This window comes from Taurulus bubalis, assembly GCF_910589615.1.
Source record: "Taurulus bubalis genome assembly, chromosome: 5".
Classification (NCBI taxonomy): Eukaryota; Metazoa; Chordata; class Actinopteri; order Perciformes; family Cottidae; genus Taurulus; species Taurulus bubalis.
Window position 1 is genome coordinate 10256167 of NC_136593.1, and position 21831 is coordinate 10277997.

The 21831-nt window shown below is 38.7% G+C and overlaps 1 protein-coding gene across 1 annotated transcript; it reads left to right on the plus strand.

Moving 5' to 3' along the window:
• Positions 1-4612: 4612 nt before the first annotated feature.
• Positions 4613-6203, plus strand: LOC306736159 (inhibin beta B chain; the record flags this gene model as incomplete). The annotated part of the gene is made up of 2 exons (XM_079217763.1): positions 4613-4997; positions 5422-6203. Exons 1-2 carry the CDS (start codon positions 4628-4630, stop codon positions 6201-6203), a joined length of 1152 nt encoding a protein of 383 aa, XP_079073889.1. The 5' UTR covers positions 4613-4627.
• Between the last annotated feature and the right edge of the window lie 15628 nt (positions 6204-21831).

Below are 21831 nucleotides of genomic sequence, written 5' to 3' on the forward strand. Positions count from 1 at the left end.
ACAACAAACATAAAAACAAGTCAAAACAGGGCATAAGTAAATAAGATTTTGTTTGGACATAACCAGTTTATTACTGACTAATGTTTAAGCATGAATTGAATAAGGGTTTATTTTAGCCCAAACAAATAAAGCTACTCTTGCAATCTTGTGGTGAATTTCAACATGTGATGAATTTTCTGTTTTCTTTCCCTTTGAACAATTGAAAACACTCCAGCTTTGCAGCAATTACATTGAAGTCAGCCATGCAGCTATATAGCCAGTCTGAAGCCATGCTTATGGCCATGCAACCAGTGGCCTCCCTTCTGCCCTGATCAATAATTTACATCAGAGCAAGCAATGAAGGAAAGATATGGAAACCGAGGATTGAGAAACAATGACTGAGGAAGACATAAAAAGAAAGTGAGCTCATAAAACAAAGACAACAGGAAAAGAAGAGGGAACAAATGAAGATGGATAGAGACAGAGAAACAGAAGCAGGAGTGGTTAAGAAAAGAGAGATATAGCAGCAGCAGCAGCAGCAGCAACAGCACCACGCTTGGTGCTCTGGCAGAGATCTATAAATAGCTCTTCAAATCTCTCTAGAAAAAGCCTCCTTCTGCTTATGCTGCTGCAAACAGAGATTCAGAAGGAGACAGAAGAAGATATGGATATCGCGCTGACACATTTTACCAGAGATCATGCCTTATCAGATATTAACTGCCTATTTCAATCAAATTACCCCATAAATTAGAGTATTAAAAAACACTTTTGCGTCAACCATCTTGGCTTGAATACATATTTAATTGTAGGAAGTAAATACAGTAAAAACAAGCAGGTTGCATCCAACACAAACTCACATGTACTACTGGTGTATGAATACATAATTGTGTATCACTATGTGCCCTGCAAAAAACAAAAAAAATGAATAAGCACACTTGTGAAATCTTTTCATCAATTCTTACACCAAAACATTTAATTTTCTATAATTTACCTATTTGATAAGTAAATCAACATAAGGTGTTCCAAGTTGCAGGGTAGGGGAAACCTGTTGAGAGGGAGGCAGGATACGCCATCTTTCTCATTGCTGGCCTTAGCAACAGCAGACTGTTGATTCAATGACTCACCTTCATCCGATCTGACTATGGATAAGCCTTTTCTCAATGACATTAACATTACACATTCTTCAGGAGGGGTAATTTCTTAACCTTTGTCTTTAATCTTTCTCAGAGGAGTCTCTGACAAAATAGACAAATGTTCAAAACAATCTCAACATCAAAGGTGACTATATTGGCAGTCTTTGCCTGCCTCTTGGCAGTTATCTGCATCACATGACTAGCCAATGGCGATTGTAATAAATATGTATGTTTTTAGTCACACATGCTGTTTTCCCAGAGCAGATGTTTGAATCACAGCTCTGACAGTCTGTGCTGTGATCCCACCTAGTTTGACAAACCATCTTGCCATCTATTTTCAACTTGAGTAGCAAAATGTATAGCTAAAGCCAAGACATAAAGATCAATGGCCATTTCTCATGGTTTCCTTGACAAACCTTTTTCGGACATACTACTACCTTAGTTTGCAAGATGACAAAGAAAGTTTAGAAACACATCCCACACAATGCCATAGTGCAATGAAGACCAGTAGTGTCGTCTCACTGTTAGAATGATTTCTTAAATCATCTCACAATACAGCCACATATCCCACTAAGACTACATCATTCATATAAACTATAGGTGTATTATTTCAAATTAATTTGTCATTACATCCGCACCTGGTTTGCTGTCGTTTATGAACCATCATTGGACATAAACATGTTAGACGCCACGGTGTAATGGCATTAATAACACCTTGTTGTCACCGGCTAAGGTAGGCTTCAAGCGTGATTAAAACTAGTTATGATCACTTCATTCTAACTCAACCAGATAATGAACAAATCACTAAAATCCCATTAACTTCAGTCACACATTCACACAGAGTTTCGGTGTACCGTCTCCCTACGATAAGAAGACTAAAACGTTAACATGGCTCGTGTCAGGCATGGAGAACACGGACTTTAAAGATGGTGCTTTAACGTCACGGTATATATCCAAGAAAAAAAAACATGGAGCGTTACAAGTGATCTCAAGTCACCCTAAAAGGTTCAGCTCACCGTTTCTGCTGGCCGTATGTTGCGAGTCCGTGTGGAGAATCCTTCAAGTTATGTCTGTAGAGAACAGATGGCAGTGTGGTCAGAGCCGTGGCTGTGCAAGTTGACTGAACATATTAGCTTGCCCCACACGCTAACAATAGCTAGCTCACGGCATTAGCTCGCTTCCTCCGGAGAGTATAATTAGCCACCTACAGCAACTAGCTAATGCTAGCCCGACAGCTAGCCCTTTCTTTTCACTGTACGCTAGCAGCCCTACGTTAACACAACTTAGCGTCTACATTACAACCAGTTAACCGACAACGTGGCACGCGTTTATGGCAACGCGAACCTTGTTATAAACCCGTACTTGTACTGTCAAGTCTCCAACATACGAGGCGCTAACTAGCCGATACGGTTGGCTAGCTTTCCCGAATGACTTACCAATGCTAATATAATGGAGCCGCTAGCTTGAGTCGGTTCGCTGCGACCCCAACTGTCAAAATAGCGCCGCGTGAGGGGTGCGCGAGCGGCGTGAACGGGAGATAGCAAGCACCGAGGAGCAAGGCAGTCGAGTCGGTTACGGGAACACGGCCGAGTAACAACAAAACGCCAAAGAATAAAAGGACACAAATTAAAGAAAAAAGAAACAAAACGCTATTCCCCCTTCTCGGCTCCGGCTTGTATGTGTGTGTCAGCGTCACTTTTTTTTTTTTTTTACCCCTCACCGACAGTTTACGTCAGCGGCGTACTGAACATTTGAAGGGAGACGTACAGGATACAATACAGTTGTTTACCTATTATTTAACGTTACTGGACTCGAAACATAGAGACTGTCTGTTGTTTGTTTTACTTTTGTATTACACGTGTATTATGAAGGTGCATTTGTGTCTCTTTCATTGATAAGCAATAAAGGTGTATTGACACCTTTGAACCACTGACGCATTTTAGGAAAGTACATTTTTCTCCAAACTATCTCCCACATACCATGGTCGAATAAGTCAACATTACGTGCACGTTGTATAAACAGTATCAGTCTAACATTTAATGATTATGAGTTGTATTCATATGTTTAACCTTTATGATTGGAGTACTGTTGAGTGAAATTTTCCATTAATTTACCTTGATAGGTGAGCCTAATTTTGTACTTTACACATTTTCAAAGAAACCAAAATAAAAGTAAAGTTTGTTGTAGTTCTAAAAATCCCCCACATGTCGGCAGACAAGTACTAAGACCTTGTCGCTCAACAACCTCATATTCCAAGACAAAAATATAACCTATATGCACTATAAGTACAATTGCACCACACATTCAAAATATGTCCTATTTTAGGACAACACATAGGGCACTTTTCAACACATGTTTACATAAGTATACACTTGTATAAGGCTTTAAAATGTAACATTGTTTCCCCTTGGTGCACACATAGCTGTCGGGCTCGTATACCAAATGTCTGAAATGGTACACATAACTTGCTAAATAAATGCTACTACATTAAACATGTTCCACTTGAAATATGTCAGCTTTTTCGGCACCCTGATTCCTCACACACAACAGAACACTTATGTATATTATTCTTGGTACAAATGAGACTTGTTTACTGTAAACCATATATGTCATATCAATGCAATTTGAGAAAATTTGCAGTGAGGCTTAAAGATGACGATCAAAGCTGTGCAACTTTGATGAACTGTTCTATTTCGGATTTTATATTATATGCACAACATTGACTCCCGTGAGAACCCAAACAGACTCAACTTGTACGGACAATTCTATGACATAGAGAGTAATTAGCTTTATTTTTCTTCTCCTCTCTCTCTCTCTTTCACTCTCTCTCTCTCTCTCTCTCTCTCTCTCACACACACACACACACACACACACACACACACACACACACACACACGAGGCATCCTTGTACAGTACATTATTATGCCACTTTGAAGTGAACATGACGGGACGTGCTTTAAATACCGCGCTGCAGTCCTCCGCCTCGTAGCCTTGAGTACTTTGCACGTGAACTACAATTGTTTAGTGTATGTGTGGCTCGCTTACTCTGTAACTAGGTTAAAGGGCACTGAACGTCAACTTTGGAGTGAGGTCCTGCCAGTGTGTGTCATTGACAGAAGTTTCACTGATTGCGTGTGCCACTGCAGGTGATAGCCTGTGTGGCGCGTGTTGTGTACGTGTTGTGTGTGTGTGTGTGTGTGTGTGTGTGTGTGTGTGTGTGTGTGTGGGAGCAGTACACACTGATGCGTTGCCAGTATTTTCCTCGGCGCCTCGATGCGCTCATTGGTGCGTCCTTTCAACGTGTCACCAGTTTTAGTGGATTACCCCAGATATCTACTCCATCGGGAGGGTGAAACATCATTCCTTTCGCTCAACTCCCGTCTTCACGGTGTCCAGCTGTGAAATAGGACCTCTGACAAAGTTTGAGAAACTTGTGACTTCCAAAGAAGAACTCAGGAAAGACGATTTGAAGATTTTTATTTGCTTTTTCCCACCCCCGCACGTGTGGCATATAAATGCATTTATTGACTTCAGAGTCAAGGATGACGCAGTCTTTTTTATTCCCCGCGTTTCTGTTTTTGGCACCCTTGCTGTTGAAGGGTCTCTGGGTCAGTGGCTCCCCGGGCTGCGCGTCCTGTGGCTTTCCGGCGATGGAGAAAAGCGCAGAGGAAAGGCTGATGATAGAATTCGCCAAGCATCAACTTTTGGAAAAGCTGCACCTGAAAGAGAGACCAAACATCACTCAGACGATTCCCCGGGCAGCGCTCCTCACTGCGCTGCGCAAACTGCACTCGGGGCGCGTCAGACACGATGGTACTCTTGAACTAGAGAACCGTCTACCCATCAAAGATCAAGGCTATGAAATAGTGAGCTTTGCTGATTTAAGTAAGTTTGGTATTAACATTATACATTGTTAATCTGTTTTAGCTGCATAGCCCCAAAGCACCTCATGAACGCATGGTGTGCACTTTACGCATGCCTGTGCGTAAAATGGACACAAAACAGGTTAAGGATTCTTTGTGTATTAACAACTTAATGTTGTTGTACTGTTTCATGGCATGTACACGCTTACTCATCACCTTTTAGATACTTTCTGTATGGCTTTTTGTGGGTAGAGTCATCCATAACATATTTATATGGTAAAATACTTAAAATGGGTGGAATAGGTTGGTTGTCCTTTTCTTTTCTTTTTTTACAAGAATCTGCAACTTGATTTTATAAGTATGGTTTTACATTATGTCCCTTGTGTTTCTGTAACACAAGTGATATTAAAAGTCTGTGTTGTTCTTAAAATGTCATTGATCCATAGATGAGACAAAGAGCGGCGATGCAGCCAGCCTCAGTCTTACCTTCCAGTTTCTGCAGGAACGTGGCCACAGTATCCAGGTGCTCCAGTCTTCTCTGTGGGTCTACGTCCGCTCCTCTGAGGACCGTTATCGAGACTCTCGCCTCTCTGCCCGGGTTTTTCTCTCTGCAGAAGGTGGGAGGTCCAGCTCTAACCGTACCCTGGTGATGGAAAAGATGCTGGAGGTCCAGGAGAGTAACTGGCACACTTTCCCCATCACCCGCACCCTGCAGGCCTTCCTGGATGGGGGCCAGCACCGACTGCGGCTGGACATCAGTTGCGATGAGAACGGGAAGAACCTTTGCTCCCTTCATGGCTCTGCTGACGCCGCCAACCAGCCCTTTCTGGTGGCTCAAGTGCGTCTTCGGGATGACCGCTCCAAACACACGCTCAGGAAGCGCTCGTTGCGTTGTGGTGACGATGTAAGTGTGTGCTGCAAGAGAGAATTCTACATCAAGTTCAAGGATATCCACTGGCATGACTGGATCATTGCACCTGAAGGCTACCATATGAACTACTGCATGGGTCAGTGCCCCCAGCATCTAGCTGGCTCCCCAGGCATAGCATCCTCATTCCATGCCACTGTCTTCAGCCAGCTGAAAGTCAACGGCATTAACACGGCTGCATCTTCATGTTGTGTTGCCACAGAGCGCCGGCCACTCTCCATGGTGTACTTCGACTCCCAGCACAGCATTGTCAAAACAGACGTTGAAGATATGATAGTGGAGTCCTGCGGATGTACATAAAGGACATATGAAGAGTATGAAAGAGTTATTATAGATTTTCTTTAACACGGGAAACTTAAAAGATGTATTTGTACCACTTTGTTTTGTCCCAAATTAGACACACAAGTGTGTTGAATTAGTGGCATTATTAAGCCGCTATCAAGTTTCAAAATTAAGATCGCATAAGGGAAACAGTAAGCACAAGACAAAGAGATTGTTTTGTATTTTATTTAAAGAGATCACACTGTTTGTCACAATTTGTTTTCTTCAATTTAATTTTAAAGTCTAATATGCAGTATGGAGAGTAAGAGAGTGCCTAGAATCAACTGAGTGAATTTAAATAAGATTATACACTGAATCTGAATGCACATTTTTTATCCACATATTAAAGGCATTAATTAAAGAGAGGATAGAAACTAAGAAACCTTATGATAGTCTCGACACAGACAACAAAGAAGTCCAATTAATAAAAAATAAAAAAAAACTGCAAGGGCTTAAGAAACAAAAATATGAATATGGAGCCTACACTGTAGTGTTTTAAAAATGCATCTTTTTTCATTTTTCGTCATGTAGGTTATTTATTTAGTATTTCATAATTGTTGCTTGAAGCAGAACTGACCGCACTTCTTGCTTTTCAAAATATTAGCGATAATATTTTTTCATGTAATGGGCACAGTGTCCAAAAATAATGCCATTTTTGAAGTAAGGCTTTTAAAACAATGAACGAGATCCTTGGTTTAAATTGTGCCTTCTTCATTAACTCAGGATGACAAAGTGGACAATGAGAATCAAGACATCTTGGTCGAAATACCAAAGAGAATCCATTGAGTTTCATTCCTAAAGCAGTCTTTAAATGTGGGCCTGTGACACAATGTTCATGAACTTTTATTTGTATTCTATATGTGATGTATTTGACTATCTTCTATCCTTAAATTACACCCAACAAACACTTTCATTTTATTGTGAAGTTGCGTTGAAGCTGTTTTTATGATTGAACTGAAACGGTTCAAAGAGGTGCAATCTGCCCTGAGTTCTTTTTTAACACAGCCGATGCTGCGTGCAGGTTGAAATATGTTTGATCATCATCTTCACTGTATTATTTACACAAGGCGGCTAATCAGTTGGGTAACTATGTCTCTGACAGCATATGAACCCAAGGTCGTTTCTCAGCAGTGTGAGCAAACATTTAGCTATTGCTTCAGTGTCAGGTTATGTGAAGGTTTTTGAGGCCGGTGGGTCAACGAGCATGTGGTGCTGTACGTTGGCATTTATATCTCTCAAAGTCTAAAGTTTTCTGGGATGATGTAAAATTAGAAGCTTTCCAACTAAAGTCAATCTGGTAATCATTTTCAGGGATTTGAACATCTTCCTCATACCCCAATAGCACAATGTATAGTCCTGGTGAGTAACCGTGCCATGTCCATATCTGAAAAAAAAGTATCAAGGAGATATTAAAATATGACAGAATCCATACTAAAATAACTAAAGTGTATTGCTCTATGATGCAACATGTAATAGAAATGAAAGATTGACTCACAGGCGCATCAGCTTGCAAACTCATTGTAATGAATTTTTGAACCACTTAAAACCATTTTTTATATGATTTTCAATTAAAATTGTCAAAGAGTCAAAGATTCATCCATTTGTCAGCACATGCCTTGGGTAATTGTATGTTAGGAAGAATTATATGGCGCAATCATTTCTTGTAACAATAAAAGTGTTACACTGCTAGTACCAAATGTCTATAGAACAGAATCAAGACATAGGCCTTGTCTCCTTCTCGCCTATGTTTACACCAAACGGTGTAAAAGCCAAACATATTTTCTGCTTTCTGGATGATGTTTCATGGGTTTGTCCCACTGTGTTGGTAAACTGTATTGTACTGCTATGATACACAGGAGAGGTTCCCCAGCAATACGTCGGGGCATTATAACAAGATGTTTCATTACATTTTTATCCAAATAGCCCACAAACATGTTTCACCTTTCTCTGTTGCCTCTAGAAGCTGTACTTGTCTTATTTCTTCCAAATATGTAAAACAAGCGTATTGTGTATTATTATCTTGCAAGCACCCCCTGCCCTGGGACTCAATGGGACATTGAGGCGCCACCATAACATAACTTATTAAGCACTTTATCACCCTACTGTATTTTTAGCGCAAATTTTGCTTGGAGGGTCTACTATAACCCAGATGGGCACTAACTCGAACATGTCGATACTGTAGGCCTACAGAAAGCAAATGTCAATCCTGTTTTTTTCTTATGCTCTAGTTTGTTTTATGTGCATTGGATTGCATGTGTTTGCAGAGCACACATATTTCTGTATACTGTAACTGGTGGAAATGGAGCCAGGAAATGAATTTGAGTCAATTTAAAGTTGTAATTATTGTCTTTTATTTTTATATCATGCATATGTATATTTTCAATAAATACCTATTTTGAATTAACCTTGTTATTTCCATTATATTTATTTTTCATTGTATCTCTTCTCTTTAAACACAATGACAACACACTGTGCCTTAGAATAGAAAGAATAATTATAGAAATATATACATCTTTAACTGACAACAGCAGAGAAAATAAAGTATCTGTAAACGCACATAGTTCTTACTGTCCTTAGTCTCTTAACAGTTGTGGCTATTAGATCGGCTGGTTGTACCTTTACCAGTGACACTAACAATGCTTTTAACAATGCATTGTTTTTTTTACACCAGCTAAATTAATATACATTTGACTTACAAGTGCATAAAGGATAAAACATTAAAAGTTTGTGGTATTTTTCCTAAAGCAGATCTCCTATTTTAGCCTTTTTAGTCATCACATTATCATTGTAAGGCAAAGGGACTGTTTGCTTGTACAAATAGTGTAAGTGGCTTTATGGACTGTCTGTGTTTGGTGTGTAAACAATTGTCTCATTGGCATGGCACTAATTCGAAATTTCACATTACAAATATGCATTTGAGATTGATTATGATGTAAAGCTGAGACATTAGTATCGACGTAAATAATAAGTGTGTTTGATTTTAACTAGCTTATGAAGTGTAAGGAATGAGTGCTCTGCTATTTTTGTATGTCACACATCATTATATGGTGAACCATACATTGTACATAGACCTATACATATGTTGTATGTGGTGAAGAGAATTAATTAGCTATACAAACTCAAAAATGTACATAAACCCCTGTTCTGTGTTTTTTTTTTAAATGTCTCACAACAAATGGCCAATGGCAAACATCCCTGGCTGAACTTTCAAAACATTAGGTCAACACATAATTTATTTCCTGCCAACATTTGCCAACACCCCTTCTACAGCCAACAGCAGTGCTGATATTACACCACTCAAAGTGGACTATAATCAGATCAATTGATTGTGCATATTCCTATTTCTACATAGAGTATGCATACAAGGTTCCTGTCCATGTCACTGCTGATAGTGGCTCAAATATGTTTGGTCCAATGTGGTTATAAGATAGATAGATAGATAGATAGATAGATAGATAGATAGATAGATAGATAGATAGATAGATAGATAGATACTTTATTCATCCCCAAGGGGATATTTGTTTGTCGTAGTAGCAGCTTACAGACACAAACATAAAAATAACAGGGATGAAAGATGTTCAATATATACAGCAAAACTCAATATGTACAACAAAACAGCAGAGAGTATTAATTTAGGAAAATGAGACAGTAGAGAAAGTGCAAACATGCAAAGCATGTGTAGTGTAGTGTTTATAAAGTGTATATAAACATAAACATGTACAGTGAGTAACAAACAACAAAAGCGGTGCAAGGGCTATTGATGTTGATTAATTAATTTACAGAGGATCTGGCCAGAGGTGACTTATTGTAAATTCTTATTGCCGTGGGCAGGAGTGTTTTCCTGTCACGGTCCTTGTGACAGCGGAGCTGGATGAGTCTGTTGGAGAAAGTGCTCCGCTGTCCCTGCAGGAGGAGGTGGAGAGGGTGGTCCGGGTTGTCCAATATGGACAATAATTTCTTCAGTGTCCTTCTCTCCACCACCTGTTCCGGATAATCCTGTTTGCAGCCGCTGATGTAGCCGGCCTTCTTAACCAGTTTGTTAAGTCGGTTGGTGTCACCGGCTCCAATGCTGCTCCCCAGCAGACAATGGCGAATTACAGAGCACCGGCCACAACCGGTTTAGGTGTTAGGTGCATAATGTTGGTGTCACATGACTTGTTTGATATTAGACTGCAGTAAAGTGAGGGCACACTTCATACATTACAGCTGTACTCCATCAACATTTGACCTATCTCTCTGGACATAATCTTCATTTAAAAATACAAAAACCCTGTTGTCTACTCTCAGTTTCTAAAAAAATGAACATTTTAATCATTCATAAGTTTGAAAACAAACAAGAATGATATAAGTTGTGATAAGATAGTTGCAGCTGGATGGAAACACAAGTAACGCAAGTAAAAAAAAAGGTGTCGGAGTCGTTATCTACTATTCAGCAATGTTAGCACCACATCACCGTGAATAATAGGTTTATGTCTAGAGGTCTCATGTTTAACCGCAGACTCCTTACCAAACTGAAGTGCGATAAACTTATTTCAGTTTTGTTTTTTTGAGATAATTGGCTTTAGGGTCATTTTAGTGTTTGGGTTTTCTCATACTTAAGGGTATTGTTGAATAGTGAGTCTGGAAAAGTACGATATAGCTCTCTCCATTCATTCATTACTGATAGAAAATGTGCTTAACTAAGGCCTCCTGGTATGATGCAGTCCAGGTATTGGGCATCCCCTTCTGGGGTGACAGTGAACTGCTCTAGGATGATTATTAATGCATCTACGCTTTTCTAATGGAATAAGAAAAGTGTATTACGAAACACTTTACTGTGTTCTCCAGCTAACTAACTTGACTGTTTGTAGTTCTCTGAAAGAAACGTATGGTAGATAGTAGAAGTTACTTGAGACTGCTCGATAGTACGCCCCATCACAGTGGCCACCTTTAAATAGTAGTAGTATTAGGCAACCTTCAAATAAAGTGACCAGCATACAGCAGATTTGGAGATAGCAAAGGCTGCATATATCGAAGGAACCAACTTAAAAAAGGCGAGTTATAGGCGCATATTTCCTCACTTACACCTCGTGGATTCTCGTCAGGCATATAGGTTGGGATTTATTTGCCTTTTTTAATTTTTTTATATTCTTCTTGGATTTCTCACCACTCAAATACAATGGAAGAGTTGTTTGTGGTGCTAAATCATTAAAGACCACATTCAGACCACATGATTCAGAGTCTGTGCGGGGACGGCCTACACGTGGCTCTCAACGTGGAAACCACTGAGCCAGGAGCTAGGAGCTAACAGTGAGAACAACAGCAACAGAGCTAACAGTGTTTACCTGAGGGGGAACTGGAGGGTGGTTGTCACGCTTCCATGTCTACGCCGTCATCAGCAGTAACCGCCATGTGTGCACAGTGCAGAGCGCCGATTAGCAAGCCACTGGGACACAGACTGGGACTCACATGCCCTAACATGCAGGTGCGGCCGGCCCGGCTACCAAAAGAAAGAGAAGACCTGGGAAGCATGCACTTCAACACACACACACACACACACACACACACACACACACACACACACACACACACACACACACACACACACACACACACACACATAGGCAGTGTGACTTCCTTCTCTGCTCAGTACACTATTATTCCACTATTTACTTACATAGCAAATCATTGTTTGCTGATATATTAAGTTGTGAATGAATCCACATTAATGCCTGATTATTAAGATAATTAATATTGATGTATCACCTCCATTGTATATTGGTGCTGGAAAATGTTTCATCAGGAGGTAACTCAAAACTAAAAATTGCGTGTAAATATACAATATACAATATATATATATATATATATATATATATATATATATATATATATATATATATATATATATATATATATATATATTTTGTGAGGATGAAGAGACCCTTTAAACAACCCCTGCTCCCTGTTTCATGCTGGTGCAATCTGTGTGACTGGTTGCAGCATAACAAATGTCCTTCTAAACATTCAAATGCCTATATGCCTATATACTCTTTGACATCAGGAAGGACGTCATTGGCGGGTCCAAGGACGTCATTGGACCCGCCAATGGAAAACCGATAGCTGACCTACTCTGGGAAAAATAAACTCACTGACTCACTGATATACTGACACACTGACCCAAAGACCGACTGTTTGCTAAACCATAATCCTTCACTGCACTCACAATCCCACAAATCCCTTGGGGAGGGTTAAGGTTTCAGTCAGACTCGTCCCCGCTGTGACAGAAAAGCCTGGTAAGAAACTGCTCTCGCTCCTTTCGCCCGCTTGTCCTCAGGTGAACAGTAAACAACAACATTTAGGTGTTTAGATGAGTGCAGATTAATGCATGCAGCAATTATTTATTTGCCATACAGTAATCTTGCTATAGCATTATGTAGGGATTTGAGCTATGTGCAGCTATGTACAGCAAATAGAGACAACGTCTTGAAAAGTGCAGCTGGTTCTCATTCCAAAAGTACCGTCAGATTCACTGTTCACAAATTTAATCCCGAAGCAGAGGACAGATCAATTATTCAATTATTTAGTGATCTAACATGTTGACTACCCAACTCAGCCAACTTCTGAAACGCACTTTACACAAATACATGTGAACATAGCTGAGATCTCTCTCTCTCTCTCTCCCTCTCTCTCTCTCTCTCTTTATATATATATATATATATATATATACACACACACACGCATATGGCCATCTCACAGACAGTTAAGGCTGTTATTGTGTTTAAATGTATGCACTTCATGTTCATTTATCAATACTTATATCTACAGGGCAATGTTAAAGATGTATATGCGAGTTACATATCCTTTACTGTATGTATCCAACCTATAAGAGTTTATAGAAAACATTATACCAAATACCTACATTATGCCAAGATGTATTTTGTTGGCCTCACTAATCAATTTCCTTTCGTATCTTAACAACCATTTCAAAGGTCCTTGATCTTTGATCAAGATTACACTCTTGCTCCAACACACTTCGAATAACTTTTAAATCCACAGGATGATCCCATTACGACAGCCCTACTTACCTTTTATATCTCTATGTGTTACATCAGAGGTGCCTCATTACAGAACCATCTCCGGCACCCAGAATGTGAACTCAAATCAGATAGAGCTTTACTTCTGACTTGGTGCCCATTGTTAAAGAGGTCATTTGATTCCAATAGTCTTCCCTGGATGAATTAAGTTGTAAACAGAAGAATGGTATGAATTATAAAACACACTTTACTTACTAGCAAATGTCAGTTTGCAGAGAGCATGCACATTCGAAATGTCTAACAGCAATATCATACTCATTTGTTACTTACCTTATGGCTTAAGCTCACGGACAAGGTTTCAAGAGACAGTCCCAGCCTGTTGATTATTTTTGACACTTTATGGGTCTAAAAATATATAATAAATATATTGTTGATAACAAGCTAGACACATTTTTAAACCAACAGATTTATAGCACAGTTCTTCAAGAAATACATGGCTGTCACTTGGAGAAATCCTGTAAAATATAAATCACTGAGCAAAGTTTAAACTCGGCATGGCAAATACAATAAGGCAGGCTGCCTGTCAAAAAGAAAATATTTTCTCATTACTCTTCAAAAAATATAAAATACTTTGAATACAATACATACTTCAACATCTATAACTGATATATGTCAGAATTGTAGAAGCTAAAAATAAGAACACTTAACTGGTGTTGATTAGATTATTAATATTATTATTTTTGCAAACTGCCATAACAATTATAGATTTTTTTCTTCAGTTATAAAGAAATGCATCAGGAAGCCTGTCTATAAACTCAATTCAGCATCAGTTCTGGCCACTTGGTGGCGTTGTTTAAGTAATTAGCTTGAGGGGTTACCTATAGATTCACTACAGAGAAATATCCATTAAATTGAAACCTGCTTTACTGTGATCGTGCCATCAACTCACGTCATGTCACGTTTACATCCAAGAATTTCAAAATCCAAGGGACCATGCAGAACAAATATTAGTTGGGGGGTTGAGGCAAAGGTAGTTTCATAAAAATCTTAATTTACATTTTACAAGAATTTTCTACGAAGTAGTAAATATCTTTGGCAAGGCAAGGCAAGTTTATTTGTAAAGCACATTTCAACAACAAGGCGATTCAAAGTGCCTCACATAAAACCATTAAAAGCATCAAAACATAATGACATAATGCAGAAGAAAACAAGATTTAAAAGAAAATTAATTCAAACATTAAAAACAGCCAAGAAGCGAAAAATAGAATAAAAGTTGCAGTGCAGTTTAAGAAATAAAATGCAGTATTGAGATGCAGAAATGTATTAATATCCTTGAATCTGGTTCAATTAAAGGCAACAGCAAACTTATGTTTTATGGATGCCAAATAAGATACTTTCTTATCACAGTTTCCAGACTGTAATAGTGTTTGCTGATATGATTATTTACAGTTATTTACAGCAGAGGGCACTAGTGAAAACTGCTAGCGATAAAGCTGGAGATGACAGTTTGGACCACCTATGATCACATCTAAACGTAGGTCAGAAAACATTGTTGCACACTACATACTTTACAGGTATACTAGCCTGTTGCTGAACAGAAACACTGATGTTTGGAAATCCTGATCAGAGCAAGTATTGTAACTGAAAATCAACTTTAGCCAAGAGGGTCCAAACTCATGGAGCAACATTTTACTACCACTGCAAATGGATTTTCCGTCTATGCAGTATCAGAAGTATCCTTCAATAAACAAAACATACATGCTTAAACTGTAGCTTTTTTGGTCAGTTATACGACTGTAAAACACAGAAAAATGTATTTAAAGATGATGTTAGTGCACAGACAACTCACTGACTGGTTTCTGAAGGTGTCATGAGCATATCACAGCGGAACTAATGCGTCTGGGCATGCCAAACTAAGATTGTATATTACAACATGGGGACTTTGTTAGCACTTGACTTCCAATCCTCTGCTTGTTGCTAAAAACTTAAACTATGTGTCTGCTCTCTGGGAATAGCCTTCAAAACATGTTATGTGATTGTAAAGAAGGGAGAGCAGTTTGCTTGATCAACAGCAGAAAATGAATGAATGAATATATACTTTATTATATACTTTATTAATCCCCAAGGGGGGAGAGCTTCTGATGGGACTTATATACTATTGCTAAACAACATGTCAGAGGTCCCAACCTTCCAACTTTCAATGTTGGGGTTTGGTCAACAATATTTCTGCAAGTGAACATATTTTAGAATATTTCTCCACTCTCAAAAGAACGAGAACCCATCTCCAGCCTGAAAATATGCTTGGTAAGCCTAAGGCAAGTCAGAGTTGGCACCTGAGTGTCTCGCAAAAACATATCAAAACAAGCAGATTTTAAATGCCTAACAATATCACACACCTTACTTGCCAATAGTACTTACCTAATACTTTAGGCTTATGACTGCAAAGGGTTTTAAAAACAGCCCCACCCTTTAGATTGGCTTTGGCACTGTGTGGCTCTAAAATATATGACATGACAACTGATCTATTGCTGATTACAAGCCAGACAAAATATTAAAAACTACCGACAACACAGTTCCCCAAGCCATACAAAGTTGCCTAAGGTATGCTGTGTTCTCTAGCCCAAGGACACGGCATCCCTGATGACTTGAAATGATGGACCAATGGGAAAAGTGTTGTACTATGCTCTAGGTGGTAACTTGTGAGAACTGTAACTGTGGCTCCCGATACATTCACAACTTACAATGTATAGTTATGGTTACAAACAATCTAATAAAGAAAGCTAAAACAAGCACAATAGGCAAATGCACACCGTCCTTGATTGTTTCTTGGGTTTCTTAGTTGAGTAACCACTATGAATCTTGAATAAGGACCAGGGATCGAACTGTGAACCTTGCGGCCGCAGGACAAACTAGTACTCTTATCGATACTAATTAGTGGTTTGGTTCCTTATCGATACTCTTATCGGTTCTTTTAAATTATTTTGTGAGGGAAATAAATAAGAAAATAATTGACACAGCTGCTCCTCTTATTATACTGGGACCCCCTGGCTGGCTCATGGCTGCAGCCTCAGTCCGACGATCTACAAAAAGTTCCCAAATCCTTAAAACAGTCGCAGCTAAACAATTAGCTGAGTGATAAGATTTCATTGATTATCCGGTTCTAATGATCAAACTCTGTGGTAACTCCCTGGTAACTACACAACTTAACAAAATATGTAACAAATGTCAAGTTTATAGACATTTTAATGTGGTGGGGAAGATATCTGTCTGAGAAGACACACTTGGACTATTAAAGGCAAGGCACAATCTCAATGTCCGACTCTGTGGGTGGGAGGGGGATGGGGGAGAAGTCTGCCATAATGTGATTTTTGGTATTGCCATCAGATGGAGCCAAAGTCAGGTTATCGTTTGACAATTATTCTCACGGTGGCTTTAAAAAATCGGTAAAATTCTGAACTCAAAAAAACATAAAGTGTATATTTAGAAATGAAACTCTTCAAATCGTCTCTGACCTTGAGATCTTCAGGTAGGATTAATAATGCTTCCATTTGACTCTTTAGTTTTTGAAGCTCAGTATCTTTTAACAACAGGTGGGTTCAGGTGACGTGCTTCAATTGAAATAGTTCATGATCCAACAAGAGCTTGTCTCCGCACAGCTCAGGGAATTACTGTCACAGACCTTGCTGTTGCACCTTAACCCTCACTCAGGTTTTACCACACAACGTCCTGTGGGGACCAATTCTGTCAGAGAAGACTAAACAGAATCCATCCAATCAGGTTATTGTATGTCAGCTTCTCATGCGTCACTTTACAGATGTAACAGCCAAGACATGCCAAGTTTCGCTTGATGAGATCAGACACTCAGTTTAACATGTACGTAGATACAGTGAGCGATGATGCTTTAGTCGGCATTACCTAATTATTATCATCAAATATAATAATCAATAATTACAGTAATTATTTTAAGATTCTGTTCTATAAACCCAAACTATATAGTGTGCAAGCATTATGTTTCATACACATGATTCAATTAGGTTATATCATTTAATTTTTTAAAAATAAAATACAGTTTTTACCGAATAGATACACATTCTAATTTTAACTGCAAAATAGGAGACATGCATGGACCTTTCTTTTATTGACTGAATTTATATGAAGCACATGGTGCATATTATGGGTTCTGATCATAACCAGCTGGTTCACATCTGAACATAAAAAATACTTTATTTTGACCAAGTTGTAACATTTTATTGCATACATACCTGGGCATTCCAGGGCATTAAAAGGCATAACACATGCCTCTCCTGGCACCTAAAACAGTATTTGCTGAGATTATGTGGATTCTCTCCATCTGATGGAAGGGGCTGGTCAGGTGATGTCTGTAAACAGAGGTAAATGCAGCATTGTTTTGATGGTGTTCTGCTTTGCCCAGTTCTCAGGCTTGTATTATGCTGCCCTCTAGTGGCTGTGACTCCAATAAAAAATCAATACCAAAAGAAACTCCTTCATATAGAAGGAAGATCAAACATTTACAGGATAATTTACACAGGGAATATCAATTGCATTTACTTGATGTTTCTGTAATTGTTTTGAGCTTTAATTTCATTACACTTTCTCCACAGAACACTCAGAGAATATGAGTATTTAGCCATTTAATTTATACAGTATGTGCACTTACAGCTACATGCATTCTAGTAATATTGACAAAAAGATTTTGAGTGAACAAATTGTTGACAAAATATGGCACACACATAACATGACAGTCGATGACACAAGGAAAGTATATGCAGTATTTATATCATATAATATTAATGTATCACTTTATTTCACCCAATCTGTATCTTATTTCTTCCTTTTTTTGCAACCTTTCCCAAACAGACAATGAAATAATAATAATTCACAAAAAATGTTGCACTACTGTAAACACACCATAGCTATATTTCTGATCGAATTGAACCTTGTCTTTCATTCATCATTACCTCATGGAAAAGAAAATAATACAAATTATAAAGGACCCTGACTGAGCCTATCTCTTGTTTAAATTGTCTTACAGTCTAGTGCATAATCCATTCAAAGCAGTCCAGTGGATTACAATGACTCGTGAATGGCCAGCGTGTTGTACTAATATCAGATATGTTGAACACTTTGAACACAAAATGTCTTTTCACACTTCACAGTCTTGATTGATTAGTTGTTAATGCATATCTATTTAAAGTAGATCTCTTATTGTATTAAATTAAATATTTAACTTTTGCACAAATATAGAAGAAATGTTCAAACCACAGTAACTTGACAATAAAAAGAGAACAGAAGGCTTTAATTCATTTATATCATTAAAACTCCATAACATTAAACACACCCTGCAAGTTTAATGTAAAGAGGTATTTAATTAAATTAAACGCAAATGGATATTTTTATAGAGTATATTGGGGAAAATTGGGGAAAACAAAGCAGTGGTTTCATACTTTAACAACTTAATAGTGCCAATCACAGGATCTAATTGTATTTTGCCTGCTATAATAAATAGGGTTAAGTGTAACAGAACATTCACTTTGTCAGTGAAATATATAGTATATTAAGTGGATACTTTAAGTGATGCATTTTCATTTAGATATTTGTTCCCAACAATAGAAAAAGTCAGGCTTTATCTTGTCATTTATTTGAATTCAGGACATGTCTTGATATTCAATCAAAAACTTTAAATGTAGGGTGCAATATGAATAATTGTAATGAATAATTACGTTGGTGAAAAACTCAAATCAAACTGGATTCGCGACCATGCTGAAGTTACCCCCTGCAACCTGTAGGATATGCATCACAAATAATGTACAATCTGCAACTACATGCAAGCAACCATGCAAATTGAATAAATGTAATGCAATGCAAAAACAATGCATTTGATTCCTTGATAAACTACAATTAAAAATCGGTGCAACTCTACCTGTCCTGCAGTGACATGCGGCGTACAGCGCTCATGCAGAACACTCCTCCTCTTGACTTGTTTATCTCTTGGTCTCAAAGTTTCCTCTCTTCAGTGTGCAGGGCCTGAGGTGAAACCTGGTGCAGGGACACAGCACCCTTATAAATTGTACCTGCAGGGCTGCAGCACTGTAAGCCTGGGACCCCGGACCAATGGGAAGAAAACATGTGCAAGGACCATCTGCAATGGAAAAACAAATCCTATAAAAGATTTTGTGGATTTTGCTGCACGGCGTAATGGTGTCCAGCTGCCCAGAGTCTTAGTGACACCTGCTTTCCCTGCCTCGGCTAACATGCACGTTTCTCTGTGTCCTCTAGTGGCTTTAAATACTTTAAATCTGAATGTTCTTTCACCCTCCACCAGTGCAACACTTTCTTTCTTTTTTAGTGGAGAGTTAATTATACTTTTGCTACTGTTAAATACTACTATATTTAATCTATGCTTTATGTTACATAGATATTCTGGCAACTCACAGCGGATTAAGTAAAAGTATATTTCAGAAGTGCAAGCCATCACCACCTGATTGCTTTGACTGAATAAGGACAGTGAAAGATATTGTGTTAACATACCACGTTTCAAGAAATAAAGTGAGCAATAAGGTATCATCTCATTTACAGTTCTCCACTCTCACGTTCACTTGAACTGGATGACAGCTTTTGCTTTCACTCTATCTAATCCCTCCTGTGACATAAACCCTCTACAAGCTTTGGAGCAAGACATCTGGAACTTATATTTATCGCCCATTCACTTTTCCTCTCTCGGCTTCATTGAGAAATATGTTTGGTCTTTGCATCTGTTTTAGACACAGAGTGAAGCATGGCTAAAGTTGCCGTTTTATTTTTTTTTTCTCTATTAGATTGCATTTGGAAACATCCTTGTTCTGTACTTTAAAGCTGCAGCAATCAATACTAGGTGTACTAAAGCAGTGGCTCGGTTGACCAGCTATTTACAGGTGTGGTGTGACTGCTCTTCAGACAGACCTGGCCCACAACTTCACTGGAATCTCATTTTTATATATTTTCTTCAAGGGCTGGTGGATACCTAAAAAAGCACAAAAATGAGATTGAATATTGGATTTACATTTGTCAGGACAGCTACACAACTTTAAATGAATACTAATGTTTATATATGGCCTCTGGATGTGTAAATAGTAAATTGTGTGCAACTCAATAAATAATACTGTATGTCACATTTGTATGGATCCAAGTTCACGTTACAGGGAACACCTGTATATATAAATCCTCTAGTCAAAATAACTTTCTGTGCATTACTAATAAACATATTTTCAGTGTAAACAGTTTTTCTTTCACACTAAGGTTCTTTATATATTGTATTACTTAAAAGAGGTACTGAGTTCCAAGAAAAAACCTGTGTATCGTGTAAATTGCATACGATATTCTAAAAAGAAGGATTCAAATGATTATTACGGGGGAAAAATGTAATTCCAAATCTTCATGTCTGACGTAATCCAATAAAGCCATCTATATTTAGGCTCACTCAATTGACTGCTTCACCTTTAATCTCCTCCCATTGATAATCTACAGTGAAGCCTGTTTTGGATTCTCTCTGCAGTCAGATGAAGCATATGGCTTCAGCATCTGTTTGGCTGATTTACGTCAAAGATTTCCTTGCTTTGGCTGCTATGCAGCTGGACTAAAGCACAACTCTCACTGACAAAACCTGAGTTCACCACCGTCCATATGCTCTCAATGGACTCCTGCCTTGGTTCAGGTCACCACCTGTTCACACGTTGAATCCGCTTTAATCGTAACTTTGAAGTAAAAGTGCTTCATGCCTATACACTCACCTAAAGGATTATTAGGAACACCATACTAATACTGTGTTTGACCCCCTTTCGCCTTCAAGACCTGCCTTAATTCTACGTGGCATTGATTCAACAAGGTGCTGAAAGCATTCTTTAGAAATGTTGGCCCATATTGATAGGGTAGCATCTTGCAGTTGATGGAAATTTGTGGGATGCACATCCAGGGCACGAAGCTCCCGTTCCACCACATCCCAAAGATGCTCTATTGGGTTGAGATCTGGTGACTGTGGGGGCCATTTTAGTACAGTGAACTCATTGTCATGTTCCAGAAACCAATTAGAAATGATTCGAGCTTTGTGACATGGTGCATTATCCTGCTGGAAGTAGCCATCAGAGGATGGGTACATGGTGGCCATAAAGGGATGGACATGGTCAGAAACAATGCTCAGGTAGGCCGTGGCATTTAAACGATGCCCAATTGGCACTAAGGGGCCTAAAGTGTGCCAAGAAAACATCCCCCACACCATTACACCACCACCACCAGCCTGCACAGTGGTAACAAGGCATGATGGATCCATGTTCTCATTCTGTTTACGCCAAATTCTGACTCTACCATCTGAATGTCTCAACAGAAATCGAGACTCATCAGACCAGGCAACATTTTTCCAGTCTTCAACTGTCCAATTTTGGTGAGCTCTTGCAAATTGTAGCCTCTTTTTCCTATTTGTAGTGGAGATGAGTGGTACCCGGTGGGGTCTTCTGCTTATGTAGCCCATCCGCCTCAAGGTTGGGCGTGTTGTGGCTTCACAAATGCTTTGCTGCATACCTCGGTTGAAACGAGTGGTTATT